Source organism: Scheffersomyces spartinae (genome assembly GCF_019049425.1).
Source record: "Scheffersomyces spartinae strain ARV_011 chromosome Unknown scaffold_3, whole genome shotgun sequence".
In the NCBI taxonomy this organism is placed as follows: Eukaryota; Fungi; Ascomycota; class Pichiomycetes; order Serinales; family Debaryomycetaceae; genus Lizanozyma; species Lizanozyma spartinae.
The window spans coordinates 179,380-198,554 of record NW_025065050.1 but is presented as its reverse complement, the minus strand read 5'-3'; the positions used below and the strand labels follow the sequence as shown (position 1 = coordinate 198,554).

At 38.3% G+C, this 19,175-nt stretch overlaps 8 protein-coding genes across 8 annotated transcripts; all 8 read left to right on the top strand.

The window, feature by feature from the left end:
- Positions 1-152: 152 nt before the first annotated feature.
- PRS1 (ribose phosphate diphosphokinase subunit) lies at positions 153-1,115 on the top strand (the record flags this gene model as incomplete). The annotated part of the gene is made up of 1 exon (XM_043193963.1): positions 153-1,115. The coding sequence occupies one exon, from the start codon at positions 153-155 to the stop codon at positions 1,113-1,115; it is 963 nt and encodes a 320-aa protein (XP_043051015.1).
- A 206-nt stretch (positions 1,116-1,321) lies between these two features.
- KQ657_003231 (uncharacterized protein) lies at positions 1,322-2,175 on the top strand (the record flags this gene model as incomplete). Its single annotated transcript, XM_043193962.1, has 2 exons — positions 1,322-1,328; positions 1,487-2,175. 2 exons carry the CDS (start codon positions 1,322-1,324, stop codon positions 2,173-2,175), a joined length of 696 nt encoding a protein of 231 aa, XP_043051014.1.
- Positions 2,176-2,373: 198 nt separating this feature from the next.
- Positions 2,374-4,092, top strand: KQ657_003230 (uncharacterized protein; the record flags this gene model as incomplete). Its single annotated transcript, XM_043193961.1, has 1 exon — positions 2,374-4,092. The coding sequence occupies one exon, from the start codon at positions 2,374-2,376 to the stop codon at positions 4,090-4,092; it is 1,719 nt and encodes a 572-aa protein (XP_043051013.1).
- A 277-nt stretch (positions 4,093-4,369) lies between these two features.
- Positions 4,370-5,560, top strand: KQ657_003229 (uncharacterized protein; the record flags this gene model as incomplete). Its single annotated transcript, XM_043193960.1, has 1 exon — positions 4,370-5,560. One exon carries the CDS (start codon positions 4,370-4,372, stop codon positions 5,558-5,560), a length of 1,191 nt encoding a protein of 396 aa, XP_043051012.1.
- Positions 5,561-5,800: 240 nt separating this feature from the next.
- Positions 5,801-10,942, top strand: RRP5 (uncharacterized protein; the record flags this gene model as incomplete). Its single annotated transcript, XM_043193959.1, has 1 exon — positions 5,801-10,942. The coding sequence occupies one exon, from the start codon at positions 5,801-5,803 to the stop codon at positions 10,940-10,942; it is 5,142 nt and encodes a 1,713-aa protein (XP_043051011.1).
- Positions 10,943-11,092: 150 nt separating this feature from the next.
- Positions 11,093-12,250, top strand: KQ657_003227 (uncharacterized protein; the record flags this gene model as incomplete). The annotated part of the gene is made up of 1 exon (XM_043193958.1): positions 11,093-12,250. One exon carries the CDS (start codon positions 11,093-11,095, stop codon positions 12,248-12,250), a length of 1,158 nt encoding a protein of 385 aa, XP_043051010.1.
- Positions 12,251-12,771: 521 nt separating this feature from the next.
- OPI1 (transcriptional regulator) lies at positions 12,772-14,163 on the top strand (the record flags this gene model as incomplete). Its single annotated transcript, XM_043193957.1, has 1 exon — positions 12,772-14,163. One exon carries the CDS (start codon positions 12,772-12,774, stop codon positions 14,161-14,163), a length of 1,392 nt encoding a protein of 463 aa, XP_043051009.1.
- A 1,156-nt stretch (positions 14,164-15,319) lies between these two features.
- KQ657_003225 (uncharacterized protein) lies at positions 15,320-18,004 on the top strand (the record flags this gene model as incomplete). Its single annotated transcript, XM_043193956.1, has 1 exon — positions 15,320-18,004. The coding sequence occupies one exon, from the start codon at positions 15,320-15,322 to the stop codon at positions 18,002-18,004; it is 2,685 nt and encodes an 894-aa protein (XP_043051008.1).
- Positions 18,005-19,175: the final 1,171 nt, after the last annotated feature.

The window sequence follows — 19,175 nt, the reverse complement described above, 5'->3', positions numbered from 1 at the left end:
TATATACTTAACTACATTGGTTTGTTTGCTTAGGACAAGAGTTGAAGTATTTGAAAGATCATATATTACTAGACTTTTGAAGTGAACAGAATAGGTTAATTTTCCTTACGTCTTCTGCATTCGATATAATATCATTGATCCACGTGAGAGAGATGTCCACCAATTCAATCAAGCTTTTAGCTAGCGATGTACACAGAGGATTAGCTGAGTTAGTTGCTAGAAGATTAGGTACACGGATTACACCTTCTGAATTCAAAAGAGACTCCAATGGTGAAGTTCAGTTTTCTATTGGAGAATCAGTGAGAGATGAGGATATCTTTATTGTATGCCAAATTGGTTCAGGTATTGTCAATGACAGGGTTGTGGAGTTATTGATCATGATAAATGCTTGTAAGACTGCAAGTGCTAGAAGAATTACTGTTATATTACCAAACTTTCCGTATGCAAGGCAAGATAGAAAAGATAAATCAAGAGCTCCTATTACTGCCAAATTGATGGCCGATATGCTTACAACTGCTGGTTGTGACCATGTTATCACAATGGACTTACATGCTTCTCAAATCCAAGGTTTCTTTGATGTGCCTGTCGACAATTTGTATGCTGAACCATCAGTTGTGCGGTACATAAAGGAAAAGATAAACTACAGAGATGCTATAATCATTTCTCCAGATGCCGGTGGAGCCAAAAGAGCTGCCGGTTTGGCCGATAGATTAGATTTGAATTTCGCCTTGATTCATAAAGAAAGAGCCAGAGCCAATGAAGTATCAAGAATGGTTCTTGTTGGTGATGTTACAGACAAGATTTGTATTATTGTTGACGATATGGCTGATACTTGTGGGACATTAGCTAAAGCTGCTGAAGTTTTATTGGAGAATGGTGCCAAGCAAGTGATTGCCATTGTTACTCATGGAATTCTTTCAGGCAATGCCATAAAGAACATCAACAACTCCAAGTTGACTCGTGTTGTTTGTACTAATACTGTTCCATTTGAAGAGAAGCTAGGATTGTGTCCTAAATTAGACACCATTGATATTTCTGCCGTGTTAGCTGAATCTATTAGAAGATTGCACAATGGTGAGAGTATTTCTTACTTGTTCAAGAATGCTCCATTGTGAGCATTCCCACTAGTAACAGAGTAAATAAGGTCTCTGTCCATCCATAACGATTTCGTATAATATAAATATATTTATTAATTTTGACATTTATTTTTTTTTTCTTTCTGATTATTCATAGTGCACTTCAAGCATAATTTTCCAGAGTGAACTGCTTAGGTAAACCTTTCACTTATTCCTTCCAACAACAACACTAAACTTTTGACAAGATGACTGGTGGAAAGTAAGTACCGGTGTCGAATTTGTTGATAGCACAGAGTGATATTTACGGAATGACATTTACTAACAGAATCCAGGAAGTTTAAAGCATGTTTGTTTGGTATGTGCTGTTGAATGACTCATTTTGTCGTAGTACGAAGCTAACTTTATTCTAGATATGGATGGAACCCTCTTGAATACAGAGGATCTATACACTGAGGCCACCTCTAGACTTTTGGCAGAATATGGAAAGGGTCCCTTGACCTGGGATATCAAACTTGACCTTCAAGGAAGACCTGGACCGGTCCTGAACCAAATTTTAATCGAGAAATATGGTCTCCCCTTAACTGTATCTGAGTATGCCCAGAAGGTTTATGAAATACAAAAGGAAATCTTTCCTAATTGTAAGTTCTTGCCTGGTGCTCTCGAATTGTTAGAGTATTTAGAATCAAATAACATCCCTATGGCTCTAGGCACCAGTTCAAATGCTAGAGCCTTTGAGACAAAGACTGGCAACCACAAAAAGGAGTTTGACCGTTTCAGAAGCCACGTCGTCTTGGGTGATGATCCTAGAATCCCCCATGGAAAGGGGAAACCCCATCCTCATATCTGGCATGCATGTTTAGATAGCATCAATAAGGAGAGAGCAGAAAGAGTTCTTCCGGCTATTGCTATGGAAGATTGTCTTATCTTTGAAGATGCCATTCCCGGGGTTGCTTCAGGTCTTGCAGCCAAAGCTCATGTTATTTGGATTCCACATGTTGAAGCCCTCGGGGAACTTAAGGGTAAAGAGAAGGAGATTTTAGCTTCTGGTGGTGACATCCTCACTTCATTAGAGCAATTTGATCCTACTAAATACTTTTAAGTATGAGCGAGGACCAACACTAACCCCACTAATAGATTTAAATATGCGAACTAAAAATTAAAGTACATATCGTTAAAGTAAATACCACTAAACTCTTTACATATAATGATAGGCACTGATACCTATCATATAGTACTAGAATTCCCAAGTCAATCAGATATTGACTCCATTGCAGACTACAGATACTCGAATATCACGATGATTTCAATTGATAATCCTTCTACATCCAACATGAAAAACGAGCCTTTAAAAGCAAGATCTCTAGGAAAAGGAGTCATACGGATCTACAGAGAATATGAAGAGGATATCCTTTCAAATAGTCCTCAAGATCAAATAATACATCCTGATGATGAAACCATGGTGTGTATTGTTGCCATTCCAACATACTTAACAGTCACTGATTTATTAGGGTTTCTAGGTGAATCATATGTCTCTCATATTACACATTTGAGACTCCTTAAAAGTGAAAAACCCAATCGATTCATCTCTCTTGTGAAATTCGATGATGTTATTAAAGCTGCAGAATTCCAGTATAAGTTCAATGGTAAAGCCTTCAACTCCATGGAACCAGAGACTTGTCATGTGGTCTTTGTCAAGGCAGTAGAACTTGATATCTCTGCCCAACTTGAAATTGATCAGTCTAGTAGTAGCGACTCCCAAATCCCATTCCTTCTATTAGATCCTTTCACAGGATCTTTGGAGGGAAACTCAATTGCAGTTGCTGACTCTTCAACTTCCAAATCTGGTGATTCTCTAGAAGTATTACCTGAGGCAAAGACTCTTATCGAGTTGCCTTCATGTCCTGTATGTCTCGAAAGATTAGACTCTACAGTCTCGGGACTATTAACCATTCCATGCCAACATACTTTCCATTGTGAGTGTCTTTCTAAATGGAAGGATGATTCTTGTCCAATTTGTCGATATTCAAATTCTGTTTCGAAGCCACGATTAAGAAGACCATCTCGGAGACTCCTGCAACTCAATCTGTTTCGGTTGTCTCGGACAAACTCCAACTCTCGGAGTAATAGCGTCGTGACCCCAATACCTTTACTGTCGAGTGATACGGAAACCGGTGACAATGAGCATTGTAACCAATGTAATATCGAAACAAATTTGTGGATATGTCTTGTATGCGGGAACATTGGATGTGATAGATATGCTGCGGGACAGCATTCATTAAAGCATTTTGTTGATACGGGTCATTGCTTTGCTATGGAATTATCCACCTCAAGAGTTTGGGATTACGCGGGTGATAACTATGTTCATAGGCTTATTGCCAATGAGGCAGATGGAAAACTAGTAGAACTTCCGGAAAAGATGAAAAGTGACGGTTCAGAAGAGAAACAAAGTATTTTGAGTCCAGATAAATTGGATCAAGTCGGGTTTGAATATTCCCAGTTATTGATAAGTCAGCTTGATAGTCAAAGAGATTATTACGAGAAGCTTCTAGAGGAAAAACAGATAATCGGGGGAAGTTCCAAGAGTAATAAGAATAATATAGAAGGTAAATTGGAAAAGAGTTCACAAGACCAGTTAAACTCATTAAATGAACAGATGCTGACATTGAAAGAACAATTGGATGGAATAAAAAGCTCAGTACCATCTTTAAAGCAGAAGCTAGCGATGAAAGAGGATAAAGTCAAATCACTAAGTAAAGAATTGAGTGTGGCCAATACTGTTAATGATGCCCTTGGAAAGAAAATAGATTACCTCACCGCAAGTAATGGGGAATTAAAGAATCAAATACTGAGCTTGAAGGAAGAGAACGCCTCATTAAATGAACAGGTTACGGATTTGATGTTCTATCTTGAAAGTAGAGACAAATTCAAAGATCAGCCAGAGGATGTTCGAGATGGAACTATCGTTATCAATCAGCCCACAAAGTCGCAAAAGAAGACAAAGCAAAAGACTAAATAAAGATAAAATTCATTTATGAATCACAATGCTTTTAAAGCCTGTGAAAATCGATTTCGTGTGTATGTATGTGACAATAAGCAGCTTGCTGCAAGATGCGAAGTTTCAACATCTTGGACTTGCCTTTTCATACTTATTATCGATTTACAACTAAGCCAGTTAAATTGAGATTAAAGGACTACACTAGTTCAGAATGCTATGCTATTGCTAATATCTACAGAATAATATCTGTTTCTTTAATGAACTGGAGTTGATTAAAGTATTAAAATAAATTAAAAAAATGAGTGAGAACACAATTGCAACTTTGGAAGCTAACTATGAGAACAAATTACCCTCTTTTTCCTCTTTGGTTCTATCATTCTCAAGTGGTTCTGACAGCAGCTCCGATCATTCCATAAGAAAAGATGTGCTAACAAAGTCTAACTTATATGGTAGATCAGCATCTACTACACCTTTAACACTTCAAGCTCCACATACAATGAGCATCGGTTCTTTGAATTCCGTTTACTTTGATGGCAAGTCACCTTTCAAAAAGGTTGCACTGACTGATATTGTCAATGCAAGTAGAACACCTTTGGAGTGTAAGTTCCCCATGACCGCCTTTTCCCTGTCACCGAATTATTCCGTAACACCAGTTCAGCAACAGCGCTCGGGTACTGAAATTGATCCACTTCACTGCAATACTTCATCGCTTTCTGAAATAATAAGAATCACTCCTAAAGGTCCTATTGATTTTGATGGTTCATTAAAAACATTTCCCAAGAGAACAGGATTTGTTAGAAATGATTATTCGGACACATTTAAGCAGTTGATGACTTCATTGGATGGCGTTGGTGTATTTCAAGAGAGAGTTCAAAGAGTAATAGGGAAATCGGATTGCAGTAATCTATACCCCAACACTACCAGATTTGACGAAAGTAGCTTTGCAAATGTTTTATTTAATGAAATCACAATGGAAAACATTGATAATACGCTTTCTTCCTTACAAGAAGCACTTAAAGTGTGTCACAGATTGAAGTCCGAGAGAATTAAGTATGAACAGGAATCGAAACAAAAGGAAAATGCCAGAAGGCTTTCATCTCTCATTGAACTTCGATCCCCCATACGGCTGAAGGTGAAAAAAACCAAACATAATCACCCTAATCGAAGAAACTCTGCACTTGATATACCGGGGCTCGACGTTATACCACTAACTGTTAATCGGGTTAAAGTGGAAGACTGGGAAAAATATAATCTACAACAACAAGGTGGTTTAAATGTTGAGCTTAGTATCAAGAGAAAAGTTGTATGTTTACATTGTGGTATTAAGTCAACTCCGGAGTGGAGAAAGGGTCCAGATGGAAACCGTAGTCTCTGTAATGCCTGTGGGTTATTTTTCACCAAGTTGGTTAAGAAACATGGCAATGATTCAGCTGCCAGAATTCTTAGAGAGAGAAAGGAGGAGAATAGGATATTAGACCGCAGAGTCTAGAAAGCGATTGTGTTATCAATGTTATCAATGTTTATCAGATCTATATACCACTCATTATGAAAGTGTAGCTCTTTACATTATTACCTACTAAAGATTTCTATCACGTGACCAATTACAGCTCCTTTCTTGTGCAGTCTGCGATGGGCCTCATCTCAATAATTTCTGTACAAAAAAAGTTTTAGTTTAATTCTACTGCAAGAAGTATAGCCTTATACTTTACCAGACTAACAAGACTAAGCAATGGTTGAAGGATCGACTCCCAAATCGATTCTCAGCACTAGCGAAGTATCTTTCCCCAGAGGGGGTAAGGGGGGCTTGTCCGCTCTTGAGGTAAAGGAAGTTTCCAACGAAGCTACAAGAGATGTTTTATTCGAAGTTGCAGCACAAGCCAATAAGCGTGCTGCACCCACAAAGTCAGGTCAACCTAAAAAGAAGCAAAAGCTGTCAAAGACTTCTCAATCCAAGAAACAAGAAGGGGTTGATGACGAAGAAGAGGCTGTAACCATTGAGCACTTTAACTTCAAAAATTTGATTCCTGGTACTTCAGTTCTTGGACAAGTTTCATCTATTGGAAAGTTAGAGTTGGCTTTGGCTATAGGTGACAACTTGGTTGGTTATATTCCTATTACTTCTATTTCTCCCGAAATTACACTGAGCATTGAGAAGTACGAAGCTCAACAACAAGAAAAGGACGAAAACGATGACGATGACGAAGAGGCTCAATATGAAAACGACAACGACGATGAAAATCCAGACAAAATCACTCAAGCATCATTACCAAGATCAACTCTTCAAGTAGTTGAAGAAGAAGAATTCCCTGAATTAAGATCCATATTCCAGGTAGGCCAATGGTTGAGAGCTGCTGTGGTGAGGTCTGACAATGAGAAGAATCAAAAGAGAATCCAATTGTCCATTGAACCTGAAGCTACAAATAAAGGTTTAGAGGATGAAGACTTGATTCCTAACACTCTTCTTCAAGCTTCTATCAAATCCATCGAAGACCATGGTGCCATTTTGAACACTGGTTGCTCTAACCTTACAGGGTTTGTATCCAATAAAGAGTTGAAAAATGCCAATATTGAGCCTGAAAGCTTGAAATCAGGTGGTGTTATTTTGACATCTATTGTTTCCTCTCCAAAGAACAGAACAATCACATTAAGACCCGTCAACGGTGCCAAGAAGACCGCCGTAACTACCATCTCTTCTGTGGATAGTATTCTCCCTGGTATTTATGTTGATGCATTGATTTCAGAAGTCACCAAAGATGGTATTGTTGCTAAGGTCTTTGGATTGGTTGAAGGTACCATAATTTTACCACATTTGTCTGAATATGAGTTCCTGAAACTTAAACATAAGTACACAGTTGGAAACAACATCAAAACCCGTATTCTTGGTGTTTTATTGAAGGCAGGAACTAAGAAGTTGATCTTATCTCAATTACCCCATGTGATCAACTTTGGTGGAGATTCATCAAAGGAAGCCCTTGAAGCCTTCCCCATTAGTCACACATTCAACGAAGGCGTCGAAATCAAAGCTATTGATTCAAGCTACATATATGTTTCCGTTGGAGGTGGACTTCAAGGTCAAGTGCATTTATCCAAGATAGATAAGTCAAAAACAATTGAAGACTATAATGTTGGTTCCAAACCAAAGGCAAGAATTTTGGGGTTCAACCCAATAGATAACTTGTTGGTATTAACATTTGATCCAGAAATTGTTAATGCCAAATATTTATCCATTGATGAAGTCCCTATAGGTACATTAGTTCCAGGATGTGAAGTTGTGGAAGTTTTACCTGAAGGAAAGGGAATTAAAGTCAAAGCATTTGGCTTTGACGCCTTTGTTCCCTCAAATAGCATGTCTGATATTAAGTTGATCTATCCTGAAAGAAAGTTCAGAGTCGGATCCAAGGTCAAAGCAAGAACATTGAGAATACACGGGAAACAACTTTTAGTCACATTCAAAAGATCTTTGGTCAATGTTGAAGACGATGTGATTTTATCACAATTCGACAAGGCAACAATCGGTATGAAAACCCCAGCCACTGTTGAGAAGTTTGTTCATGGTGGTGCTATCGTGTCGTTCTTTGGTAATGTTAGAGCATTTTTGCCCAAGAATGAAATCTCTGAAACCTTTGTCAATGAAGCTAGAGACCATTTGAAGTTGAACCAAACCATCACCGTGAGAATAGTTAACATCAACAAGGAAGACAAACGGTTGGTTGTTTCCTTGAGACAATCCGATGAATTATCCACCACCCAACATCGTGCCATATCTTTGTTGGAAAATGGTAAAACTGTTGTTGATGCATTTGTTGTTGAAAAGCAAAACGAAACCATCATCGTTGAAATTGAAGGCATGAGTTTACGCGGTGTTTTATACAGTGGCCACTTATCAGATGGGAACTACGAACAAAACAGAGCGTTGTTTAAGAGATTGCCAGTTGGTGATAAAATCCAAGTGGTTGCTTTAGAAAAGGATTTGAAGGCCAGAACAGTTATTGTTTCAGCAAAGAAGTCTTTAATTGAAGCTGCTAAAAGCGACCAACTTCCTGCCTTGTTTAAAGACGTGGAAGTCAGCGACAGAAAACTCTACGGGTTTGTGAAATCTGTTACCAACATGGGATTGTTTGTTTCCTTTGCTGGTAAGTTGACTGGATTGGTGTTAGCTAAATATGCTACCGATAAGCCCAATGATGACTTGAGTAAAAAATTCCACAAGTACCAATCAATCTCGTGTCACGTGATCAGAGTTGATGAAGAGAACAAGAGATTTTTATTATCTTTAAAGCAAAATTCAAATACCACATCCCAAAGTGAAGCTCCACTTGAAAATCCAATTGATTCGTCCAAGAAATATATCAGTGACTATGTTGTTGGTGGTATCACCAAGGCAGAAATCAAGTCAGTAAAGGGGACCCAATTGAACGTACAATTGGCTGATAACTTGCAAGGAAGAGTAGACATAACTGAGTGTTTCAAATCATACGAAGAAATTAAGGACAAGAGACAACCTCTTTCACAATTCCATAAGAATGAGGTCATTGACGTGAAAGTTATTGGTTACCACGATGCTAAGACACACAAATTCTTGCCCATTACTCATAAGAAATCTAACAAGCACACCATTTTAGAGTTAAGTCTTGGTACAACTAAGAACAATAACGAGGGTCTCAAGTTATCTGATCTCAAGGCTGGTGAAGAATGTTTAGCATTTGTTAACAACATCGCCAACTCCTTTGTGTGGGTATCTCTTACTCCAACTATAAAGGGAAGAATCTCTCTTATGGACTTAACTGACGACACAACTCTTTTCGATGATTTGGAAAACAAATTACCAATTGGTTCTAGTATCAAGGCTACTATCAAGGATATTGATATTGAACATCATACTGTCACCTTGAGTGCCAGAGAAAACACTGTTTCCAGTATTTCTGATTTGAAGGTTGGCAACAAATACCCCTGTAAGATCGTCAAGGTTAAGGATTCCTTTGTGTTGGTCAGTTTGGGTAACGAGCTTTTGGCCTCTTCCTTTATTACCGATGCCTTAAACGATTACAGTGAAAAGTTAGCTGATGTTTTCAAGGTCAACTCCTTTGCTACTGCCACTGTTTTGGCCATTGATGAAGACGACAAGAAGATAGCTGTTTCCTTGAGAACCGGCGATGCTACTGATAAATGTATTGACACCATTGATGACTTGACTAGAGGTCAAGTTGTCAGAGGCTTTGTCAAAAACACCGCCAACAACGGTTTATTTGTTTCTCTTGGAAGATCTGTTCACGCCTTGGTTAGAGTCAGTGATTTAAGTGACGAATACTTGAAGGACTGGAAGAAGTACTACAAGCAACATCAATTTGTGGTCGGTAAGATTGCAAGCTGTAAGGAAGAAGGAAGAGTTTTGATGACTTTGAAGAAAAGTGAAGTTAAGGGTGACTTGAATGTTTTGAAGAAGTTTGAAGACTTGGTTGTTGGTGATATTTTCAATGGTTCTGTCAAGAGAGTTACCGATTTTGGTGTCTTTGTTAGATTGGATGACACTGTTAACGTTACCGGTTTATGTCACCACTCTCAAATTAGTGATAACAAGATCTCAGACATTTCTGCATTATTTGGTGAAGGTGACAGGGTCAAGGTTAAGATAATGGCTATTGACGAGAAGAACAAGCAATTATCTTTAGGTATGAAGGCTTCATTCTTCACCACTCAACAAAATTCTGAATCAGAGGATGAAGATGCTGAAATGGCTGAAGAAGAAGAAGAAGAAGAAGATGGAGATGATGAAGACGAAGATGAAGTTATGGCCGATGCCTTTGAAAATGCCTCAGATGAAGAAGATGACGAAGAAGATGACGAAGAAGATGACGAAGAAGAGGAAACGTCCCCTTCAAAGACAGGATTAACCGGATTATCCACCAGTGGTTTCGACTGGACTGCATCAATTTTGGACCAAGCTGAAAATGATGATTCTTCTTCCGATGAAGAAGACTTTATTCTGGAAACCAAATCTAGAAAGAGGTCCAAAAAACTGTCATATGTTGAAGATAAGACTGCTGATTTGAATACCAGAGCTCCACAATCCGTTTCTGATTTCGAACGTTTGTTAGTCGGTAACCCCAACTCTTCAATTCTTTGGATGAACTATATGTCATTCCAATTACAATTGAGTGAAATTGACAAGGCCCGTGAAATAGGTGAGCGTGCATTGAAGATTATAAATTACCGTGAAGAACAAGAGAAGATGAATATTTGGATTGCCTTGTTAAACTTGGAAAACACATTTGGTGATGATGAATCATTGGAGAGTACATTCAAGAGAGCTTGTCAATATATGGATTCCATGACTATGCATTTGAAGTTGGTTGCTATCTACACCTTAAGTGAAAAGTATGATAAGGCTGATGATTTATATAAGACTATGACGAAGAAGTTTGGTAAGACTCCTTCCATCTGGGTTCTGTTTGGATCTTATTTGTTAGACCGCGAAAGAAGAGATGATTTACATGAAACCTTGGCCAAGGCTTTACAAGTTTTGCCAAAGAGAGACCATATTGAAGTCGTGAGAAAGTATGCTCAATTAGAGTTTGCAAAGGGTGACGCCGAACAAGCCAGATCCTTATTTGAAGGTTTAGTTAGTGATGCACCCAAGAAGATCGATTTGTGGAACGTTTATATTGATCAGGAAATCAAGCATGGTGGTAACGTTAAGACCAAGGTTGAGCATTTATTCGAAAGAGTATTCACTCATAAGATTAACCGTAAACAAGCCAAATTTTTCTTCAACAAGTGGTTGGCTTATGAAGAAGAACATGGTGATGAAGCTGGTGCTGCTCGTGTTAAGGCAAAGGCTGTCGAGTTTGTTCAATCAACAAACGAAGAGTAAAAGTCTTCATATGTATAATAATACTTTGTGAAATAGGAAATAGAGGTAACTAAGAAATTCTTTTGTATATAAACTTTTTTCGCAGCCAAAGTTTCTTTGGGTGTAAATAAACAAACAAACGTACTCTTTTCTACTAGAAAAACAATAAAAATGAAGACTTCAAGATTTGACATGGATTCAGCGTTTGTTTTCAAGCTTATCTTGATTCTGTGTGTTGTTGTTCGTATCTTCAACTATCAAAAAGAGTATAATGTTGACATTGAAGCTGAAGATAGTGATAGCCAGCGGCAATTTGTTACATGTCAAGATCAATGGTCAGCTTTTAACAACTCAACAGAGTCTAATACAGATCCCAGTGTATATGATTTTGATCTCCAACATGTGAAAAATGTTACCGACCTTCAAGGTTACTACAATTACTATTACTACACCCAGAATGCCCTTAGGTGTACGGCTTGGAGAAAGGTTAAGGCACAAATCAATCAGGTGCCACCTTCATTTGCTCTGTTTTTCTCGGGTGTGATTTCTCTCTTCACTATCAGCTTTTTGCTAGGCATGGCTGTAAGGACGAACTTAAAGGCTACTGGAGAATTAAAAAAGCTACTAGAGCAAGTTAGTGGCACTGTAGATGAAGTACGAAACAGCACAAGTCTCTGTTCCAAGTTATGGAAATCCGAAGTGGATGGGCTCCACAGCCTGGTGGAAAATGACCTTGTAACCAAGTGCTTACGAGCTAAAAAAAATGTTGGAGACAATGAAAATTGGACTACTACCGAATTACGAGGTCGCGGGTGTTATTGTAGCGTAGACCAACGGAATGATAAACATGAAGCCACGGTACTCGTTATTAGTAGCTCCAGCAGCAGCAAGGAGTCATTGCAACAATTTGATAAGAGTGATACTTGTGATCTGGGTGTATGGACCGAGTCAGCCTCATCTCCAGATGTAGAGATTCTTGGTCCATCTCAATTTCTGGGAACTGCAAATAAGAAATTTGGTGCTACTCAACGTTCATTTGATATTGTATCAGCGGAGGGAAGGAAAGAATGGTCTATTTACATGCGAGAACAAATGTCAAACCGAGGATTTAAAGATTGGCGAGGTCAAGAAGAGTTGGAAGATCAAAATGTCCTTCCTCTTCAATATAGGGATGTTGTTACTGTAGACCAAAATAACAAGCCACTCAAACGTATACTTGTTCTTGGACGAGGTTGGGTTTCTTCAAAGCAAATGTGTCAAGAGATTGAAGAGTACGGAATTGATGCGTATGTGAGAAAGGAGCAGAAAAGATTAAATACAACAGCATAAGTAGAGCTTACATATTAACTTGAAATCTACACCAGATTTACTAAGTAATAGATTTCATTTGATTGCTGGTAGCAGAAGTCAAATGTAGAGCAATCTTTAATACCAGTTGAGTGTGAGTGTAAACTAAACACTAGATACTATTCACGGAGAACCACACGACACCACCGCACCACACCTTCGAATATTCACATGGTTTTCCGTACTTAGACTCTTTAGCTATTTTTTTTGGCTTGAGGGGAAATCTAGAAATTCCAATTAAGAAACGGTAGCGCCCGTCCGCGTTATTGTTTAACCGATAACACAAAGATAATAATTTGTTGAGGAACGGCGCGGTATGACAAAAATTCACATTCACTTTTGATGATTTGCACAAGCTTAATAAAAAGGTCAGATATATAAAGCAGGGACCTTGAGTGTCACGCAAGTCAGAAAGACTTGTAGTTGAATTAAGGTGATTATTATCCACTTTATTTTTCCTTTCATCTTTTCCTACCCTTAGACAGTATCATAAATAACTAAGAATGACCTATAAGATGGAAGAGGAGTACGACATGGAAGACGAACACACTCACGATTTGACAGCCGTGGATAATTCAGCAGAGAACTCAGCTGCGGAAGATTCTAACTCTAAAAGAAGCAAATCCGTTGAAAGTTATACGGATGACTATGATAGTACAGATTCGAATGCTACTAAAACAAACACCAATAACACTAATGAAAAGACAGCTTCGAGTTCAACTTCACAGGATGTCGATATGGTTTCTGCTGCTGAGGCCTTAACACAGCTCACAAGACAATCCACTGCTAGTCCACCTGCTAGTCCATTTCCAAGTGTTACTGGGGACAATATGATAGTGTTGACACTGCCCTCACAACAACATCCTTTAGTTAAAACTGTCAACCAAGTAACACGACACCCTATTGTTACTAATGCCGTCAAGTATTACGAAGAGCTGAAACGGAACTTTGCAAGTTTTAATTATGCAGCTGGTTTCATTGAAAAGGCTGCAATCCCTATGGTCAGTAAGATAGAAGATGAGTTAAATGAGCGCCATAGAATCAAAATGGAATCTAAGAAGAAGAGAAGTTTACTGGAGGCAACATTGGATGAGAAGGAATCTCTTAATAGTAAATATGATGGGTTTAGTGATGATGAGCGGGGATTAACACCTCAATTATCAGTCACATCTTCCACACTGCAGAATGTTGCATATGACACGAAGAAACGATTACAATTCTGTGTTCATATATTGAGATTAGCAACAGAACATATCAGTTCCAAAGTTAATCTTTTACAACAGAAGGTAATTGAGAAGGAAAAGGAAATTAAAGAGCAACGCGAAGTACAAGATTCAACTGTTCAACAACAGGAAACAAAGAAAGAAATCATCACAACTGTAAGGAAAGTTTTCCGATTGATTTCAAACTTTAGACCTTCTCTGTTGACTACAGCGCCAACTGTTCCTTCTACATCTGTACCATCACCAACTTCAACTCCTGGACCAGTGCATAGTACGCTTTCACCCATTTCTCCCTCTGATGATCCTCGTTTGGAATCTACCCCTGCCACACCTCAAGCTTTGAGTGATCCTCAATATGCTATGGGAGAATTAAAGGAATCTATAAGAAACATTGTATTGAGTCTTCCAAGGGCTATCCAACATGCTAACAGCACTCAACAGGCCAATGATCGCATTTTAGTTGTTGCCAAAGAGTCATTAGAAATGATCGCAAGATTATCTAAAGTTTTCAACGAACAACTTGCAAAAGCTGAAGATTGGGTTACGGGTGAAGAACAACATCTTGAAAACAAGGAACACATGCTCCAAGCCGAGGCATTGGAGACTGTTGAAGAGAGTGGGAACGAAGAAAGACGTCTTAAGAGATCCAAATTGGATTTGAATGAAGTTTAAAATTTGAACGTGATAATTTAAACACTAAACTTTTTATTTCACCTATCTCACTCTTTTTTCTCTTATTTGCATTGGTTATTCTTGCTTGGTCGTTGTTGTTGTTGTTGATGTCGTATATTATGTTATTGTATTTTTTTGGTTTAAGGCCAACTAAAAGTTGATTGTACTATTAGTTGTTTCTAACGTTTAGACTGATTCGTTTTCTGTTATTTATCAATATATAGGTAAATTTATGAAGGTTTTATGATTTTTGACCAAGTAAGTTTAAAATTTCGCCTACTCTACCTTTCAAAGGCTTTGATTCACCACTTCACTTGTAATATGGTTCTGTAAGGCTCAGTGTGACTTACGTAAGGTGCTAATATTTGATTGTGCACGAATACGCACATAACATATCCATGTAATAGCATAATGAAATTGTTAAGTACGTAATGCGGGGTCTGTTCAATTCATGTCATCTAACCTTCACCTAAATTTTTGGGTACTGATTGAAGTATTTTTGGGTGTTTGAGACATTGGGCATAGATGTAACTATTCATGTAAAGTAGAAACATATACATATCCTGTCGCATTTTCTATCAGGTGCCGTAGCCTCGTAACGGGTAATATGATACGCTCTTTAGGGTAACTAGAAGTTATTTGACGGGGACACACTCTGTCTTCATCTCTTCAAAGAGAAAAAGTATCAAAAAATTTCCAAGTTAGGTAATACCTATCATATTTCTACACCCACAGTATATCTGTTATAGTTCCAACACTGGAAGAAATATAGATGCCTGAAGATATACTGCCAGTCCAATTTGTAGAAGGACATAATTACCCTTTAGGGAAGTTCCCCAAGTCCTTCTTTTGCTGCGAAAGATTGGAGTGCCTCACACATGGACTTCCGCATTGGGTAATTATTACTTGCAGGTTCTCACTTAATGAAGGTTCTTTGTGCAATAAAGAAAGTACCTACTATTACCGAACAGAGTATCTATCATCGAAGTAAGGAATACTTGAAGAAATGATAACTACCAAAGATGGAAATAAAAGTTCAAACTGCATTGGGAAGTTATTCATAATGTCTGTAATATATAAGAAACTCCAAAGAACGGTTGCGTCCAGTAGATGGAAAATGTAGATTACCTTTGGATATTCACTTGTTCGACCAAACATGTCTGCTCGTACTACTTACATCTTGGATTTCCAAGATGTCAGAAAGATAAGACAAACATGGACGAATATTCAAAACAATAATAAATATCACAAGGATCTTTTTGTTGCTAGAGCATATGCAAACTTAATTGCAGGAAGTCCCTTCCTTAAGTATATTTTCACTAGCGATGCTATGATGAGAGAACATTCAATGTTATTTGGAGAAATGTTGTCATCTGTGGTTACATATCTTCACTCCCCAATAATGGTTAATGAATACTTGATACAATTTATTAGTAAGAATGATGATTTCATTTCTAATATGGTCAAGTATTTAGAACCAATGGGAGTTGCTTTAACCCAAACTATTAAACAATGGATAGGTAATATTGATTCTGAGCTTGAATGTGCTTGGGTGCAATTATACTTGTACATTGCAGTTTTCATAACTGACAACACTCACTACCCAGAGGCTGATCTTTCCAGTGAAACTCAAAGCGTACTTGGAGAAGAACTTTCAGCTTCCAGTCCAAGTGGAGCTTCTTTCTCACCTTCCCCTTCCAGTTCTGAAAATGAAACTGAAGATGTTCAACCATTAAACATCAAGAGACTGAACACTTGGTCTTCATCACCCCCATCAGTTATTTCTAGTGGGACTAGCTCTTCTGATGGTTCTGGTATTTTACACATAGACTTGAGAAAGAATGACAAGTACAAAGGGTTTAGAAGAGATTCTAACACTAGTCTGTTTGAAGTCAAGATTCCTACTAGCAGTACTACATTTGAAAAGCCAACAAAGCCAGCTGACTTGAACGGAATGTTATCACCCAGAGCATCTTCGCCTTCAAATGCTTCATTTGCATCATTTGGAACAGCCATCAGTTCTGTCGGTCACATTCCATTTGATCCCAGAGGTCATAAGAAACACCACTCTCGTCAAACTTCAATGACAGAATCTTTCACTTCTGGAATGGAAACCGATGTTCCAGAAAGAAGAAGACCATTCATGTCTTCAGATCAATTTACAGACTACGATGTCAATTACGGAACTGCTGTCGAAGACTTAGAAGACTACATGAGTAGTAATTTTGCCAATGGAAGCAGCAATAGTGATAATGATAGAAATGAGAGATCCAGTACCATGAATACTCTTAGTTCTGAATCTAGTGGTGCCACACCAAAGTTCAAATTCAAAAAGCCTGCTACCGTTATTACTAATGATGACGACCTTGAATTCATTGATAAGGAACCCAGAGGGTTTGGATTTGATCCCAGACTGAGAGGACATAGAAGAACTAATTCTATATCTGGCTCTTCAGACGAAAGTCCCTCACCAACCAGTTCGCAATGGCGTATAGTGGATGATGAGGAAGATCCTTATGCCGGGGAAATTTCAAGTGCAAGAATAGCTTCTAGACTGCCTCCAAGACTGTTGGACCACTCATCGTTTGGACTTAAGGGTTTATCAGTCATTCAAGAAACAGAAAATGATGATGATGTCGCTAGTTCAAGATACGAAGAGGAAGAAGTTTGTACAAGATCGTCTAATTATAGTGGAGATGTAAGCGGGACTGCATCTAGCCACGAAGAAGAAAGTTCCGAGGCGTCAACACTTTCTTTACACAATAGCGATTACAGCCTAGCCATGGAAGTTAATAATCTTTCTTCTGCTGGCAGTAGAAAACAACCTTCTCCTGTCTTGGAATCAGCACCACTTGGTTCTTTAACTGCTCCAGCCAAAATGAGTTCTATTCATTCGAGTACTTCAGGTGCTGATACTATTTCTGGTAGTCCCTCTACTCACACGGTTGCAACCGCAATGTCGCAAGGGGTATACAGAAATAAACTGGCATCAAGCAGCTCATTGATTGTTGGCACCAACGGCGGCTCCAACCAGAAACGCGTGTCCTTAGGATTCATGAGATCCTCTTATGTTTTGAAGAAGGAAATGGAAAGTCAGCATGGAAGTTCTGTGGGTTCATCGCCCCAAACTAACCCATTCCATTCACCTGACAGAAGCGTATCACTAACACTGCACGCGCGGAGTAGTATAGACTTAACTGAAAACATGTCTAGAAGCAGATCCATTGGTAGTTCGCACCCTAAGCGTTCAAATCACAATGAATCTTCACTGTTGGACAAGCACAGCCCCACACAATCGTTGATCAACTTGGATCCTCGTAAGGGTGGATTTGCTCCCTGTGGTATCAATAACAAATATGCTAAAAATTCGGTTCAAAAGAGTATGGGATGTGTTCCTATTACTGAAGAAGTTGGTTTCAAAGAGAAAGGATTAAAGGCTGCTTTTATTGCACTCTTTTCTGGCGGAAGCAACAAGAGTCATTTGAAGGCTCCTAAGAGCTCCCATCACAAATCACCAATGCTTGACCAATCCATCAAAACAATCAAACAGAATATTGAATACAATAATAAAACTATGGAGAAGCAGAAGAAGACAAGCGAAAAGCCCTTACCTCCAAATCCTTCCGGAAAGCTCTACAAGTTATCTACAAGCAGCATTTATTCATTTAAGAAGTATGCTGAGTCATCCACGTCTGTTAACTCTAACGATTCTTCTGTATCTGGATTTTCTTTCTTCAACAAGAAAAAGAATGAACAGTATGTTACTGCTGCAAGATACACCAAGAGAAATCCAAAGAAGAACAAGTACATGGTTACATCCACTCCTTATAGTATTCTTTGAAAGGCCTGTTGCCTTTATTTATACCCGAAACCACTAATATGATGGTTCATTATCAGTTTGCTGGTCTTTTCACTTTTATTATCCTACCATACCCTGAATTTTTCGTTTTCATTCCATTACATTTACACTAAACTTCGCCGTGTAAAGAGTCTTAATTATGTTCGGTTACTTTATTATTTTCAAGAAATTTCGTTGATTTATTTTCGTTTTAAGTCGTTTTGGAATTAACTAAAGTCAGTGAGTTCAGCTTGTTGTTTCCTACAAGTACCTGATACACTGGCTAGTTGAACATTTACGATGTTTATGTTTCAGTTCTGGTGACTGCATGTTTAATGTTTCACAATGCATCTTTATAAAAGTTGCATCTGGATTGCAGTCTTTTATTTCTATGGGGCTATGGATATGGGTATTCAAATGTGAGAGTTGGATTTTGCAACATGGCTGCTGGGAAAGTAGTCTTTTTTTGGTGATTAGCAGAAATTTGCCAATTTTCTGACATCACGGTTAAGGATACTACTAATAATACATATATAATTGATTTATATATTCGTTTTTGTATTGGTAATACACTAATCTGTTTGTCAAGATTTGTTTGTTTTTACTTGATTTGGATAAGCTGCAGGGGTGCATGGGAGAACGCATGAGAGAACATTTCCATTCCTGCAGGTTTCCTATATATGTTATTGTACAGTCCTGTGCTACGCATAATTTAAAATGTCAATCATGCAATAGATGTAGTGAACAATAAAGGTTGCCAAGGTGATAACATGCTGCGACAATTTATCAAATTACGAAGCCTACACCCCTCTTGCTTAGCGTATCCTCAGGAATAGGTGGATCAGAGGTATCAACAACAGACTTTGACTACCATAGTAACGTTATATAGTGGCGCCTTCGTTTGTCAGAGTTACTAAATTCACCATCCGTTTGTCTGTGTCGTGTATCCCATGCTTTAGACGGAGAACCATCTACATACTATCTCTCTGCCTTGAATTGTGCACAGGAGTGATGATGGTATTCATGAACAATTTAGACGAAAGGTCAGTGTTAGAGAATTTACTTCATATTGGAACATATTCACAGGCATGTTACACCAGGATAATGCACTATGACATAATTCTCAATATGTAATAAACATATTTGTTTGGTCTCAATGCCCATGATAAGTTAT